The 2,089-nt window shown below is 39.6% G+C and overlaps 1 protein-coding gene across 1 annotated transcript; it reads right to left on the bottom strand.

The window, feature by feature from the left end:
* Window positions 1-362: 362 nt before the first annotated feature.
* Window positions 363-1,608, bottom strand: LOC131064343 (dirigent protein 2). Its single transcript, XM_057998449.2, has one exon. It carries the CDS (start codon window positions 1,395-1,397, stop codon window positions 735-737), a length of 663 nt encoding a protein of 220 aa, XP_057854432.2. The 5' UTR covers window positions 1,398-1,608; the 3' UTR covers window positions 363-734.
* Window positions 1,609-2,089: the final 481 nt, after the last annotated feature.

Raw genomic sequence — 2,089 nt, 5'->3', positions numbered from 1 at the left:
TTTTCTCCACAATTTATGTGACCAATTAGAATTAAATATTTCTTTTAATAATGCAATTTAAGATGACTGCTTATTTTATAAGCAGCAAAATTTTACATTCATGGGGCCACCAACTCCACAAATTAATGCTAAAAAAGTTGAGCAGCGGCTGCTAGCCAAAATAAGCTAAGCCGCTGCATGGGGACGTCCCCTTATACACTACACAATCCGTAACAACATTCTTCACCCCAAATAAACTCACTTTAATGGCGAAATTGCCTTATGGCCCGCACGACTGTCAAATCTTAAACTAAAAACTCATAAGAAATTATACTCTAAACATGTCTTAAATTAACTAGACAAATATCTCTACACAGTAAACATGCCAGTAAATAGATGGAATCAATTTTTATTTGGTTGGGAGATGCATAGATGTGGTCGACAAGTGCCATAGTAATTGAGCCGCTGTGTGACTCGAACCTGGGACCTCTCCATAAAGATGCATTTTTCTTTTCTTTTCTTCTATAACATTATTTATAAAAACATCCTTTCACATAATTTACTTAAAAGAAAAAAATAACAAACTTTTAACGTTCTTCACACCAAACAAACTGACTTAATGGCGGAATTGCCCTGTGGATACATAGGGCCGTTCCCTATGGCTTGGCGGAGCAATAGTAGTTGAGTCGCCCTGTGTGACTCGAACCTGAGACCTCTCCAACATGAAAACTCATCATCTACAGGGCATTGCCGATTCAAAAGAATCCCAACTGCCCAAAATCGAGACACAGCAGCAACTGTAGCAGAAAAATCAACGAATAAATACTCAGTCTGGAAGGGCTACACATTTTTCCACTGGAAAAGGGCAATGTGTTATCACCGCTTCCTGTAGATGTAGCTGGAGTGGAACTGTTACTATCATAACGCAAAACAACTGTAAATTTGAGGACCACATTAGCCGAAGCGAGACCGGCACTCTCAATGGTTGCATACCCCTGAGCAAATTTAAACATCCCTGTTCCTCCTACAACAGATACATCTCTCTTCGACTGCACAAATCTGTCTGCGCCCTGGAAATTGATGGTGCTCTTAGCATACTCTGAACTGGTCAGGACGGCCGTGAAGACCAGCAGAAAATTGGACACATCCAGGGACGATGTAACATACATGCCCTGCCCTCTTCCCACAACCTTGGAAGACGGATCCGCCGTCTCTGTTAGCACATCGTCAATTACTGTCATTGCTCCGAATTCCAAATTGCTGCCGGATCCGCTTGGAACCACAACGGGCTTTGCCGTCTGTGAATTTCCTGTCAGTACATCATGCATGTAAAACACCATGGTTTTATCAGCGCCATTGGCTCCTTTCCCGCATAATATAATCGTAAATATCACGCACAATTCCGCCACTCTGTTCATTTCTGCAAGCCGAAGTTCTGCTCATAAACGCAGTTATCAATAATGGCTGTGAATTGTTGCGCAGGTTTTCTATTGCCTGTGTGACTCGAACCTGGGACCGCTGTGAATTGTTGCCCAGGTTTTCTATTGCCTGTGTGACTCGAACCTGGGACCGTCTTGTAACCCACCTCTACAGGCAATAGAAAAGTCGTCTACCTAACCTTACCTAATAGCATCTATAGATCAACTAATAATGAGTGGGAGTTGGTAGCATTATAATATTATAGTCTTTTGCTTCCAAACTACAACTAAACAAAAATATAATAGGGCTTTGGTCAATGATCTAGGAACTTTTCTTTTAGTTGTTTTAATATTTTCTTAATTTTCTTGGTTTCTTGGTGGAGAGTGTACGTCTTTCATAAAATAGAGAAAATTAAGGGGAGTTAAGGGGAAAAAGTTTATTAAAAAAATATTTAGTGGATTAATATTTGTTTATTTTTGGGGAAAAAAGGCTAATAATTAGATCGATTGTTTAACTTTATTGGTATAATAGTGCACGATTATTGGAACATTTGTACTTAAGTATTGGATCAATTGTGCAAAATTTTTGGTTGTCAAAACGAACAAGGGGCAATAGGGAATATGTTTCAAATAACACTCTGAAATGACCACTTTTTGACCCTTGCACACACAATGGATCCCATAGCTTTCTT

Source organism: Cryptomeria japonica, chromosome 10 (assembly GCF_030272615.1).
Source record: "Cryptomeria japonica chromosome 10, Sugi_1.0, whole genome shotgun sequence".
Taxonomy (NCBI): domain Eukaryota; kingdom Viridiplantae; phylum Streptophyta; class Pinopsida; order Cupressales; family Cupressaceae; genus Cryptomeria; species Cryptomeria japonica.
Note: the sequence above shows the minus strand (reverse complement) of the source record. Positions and strands in the feature narration are given on the sequence as shown.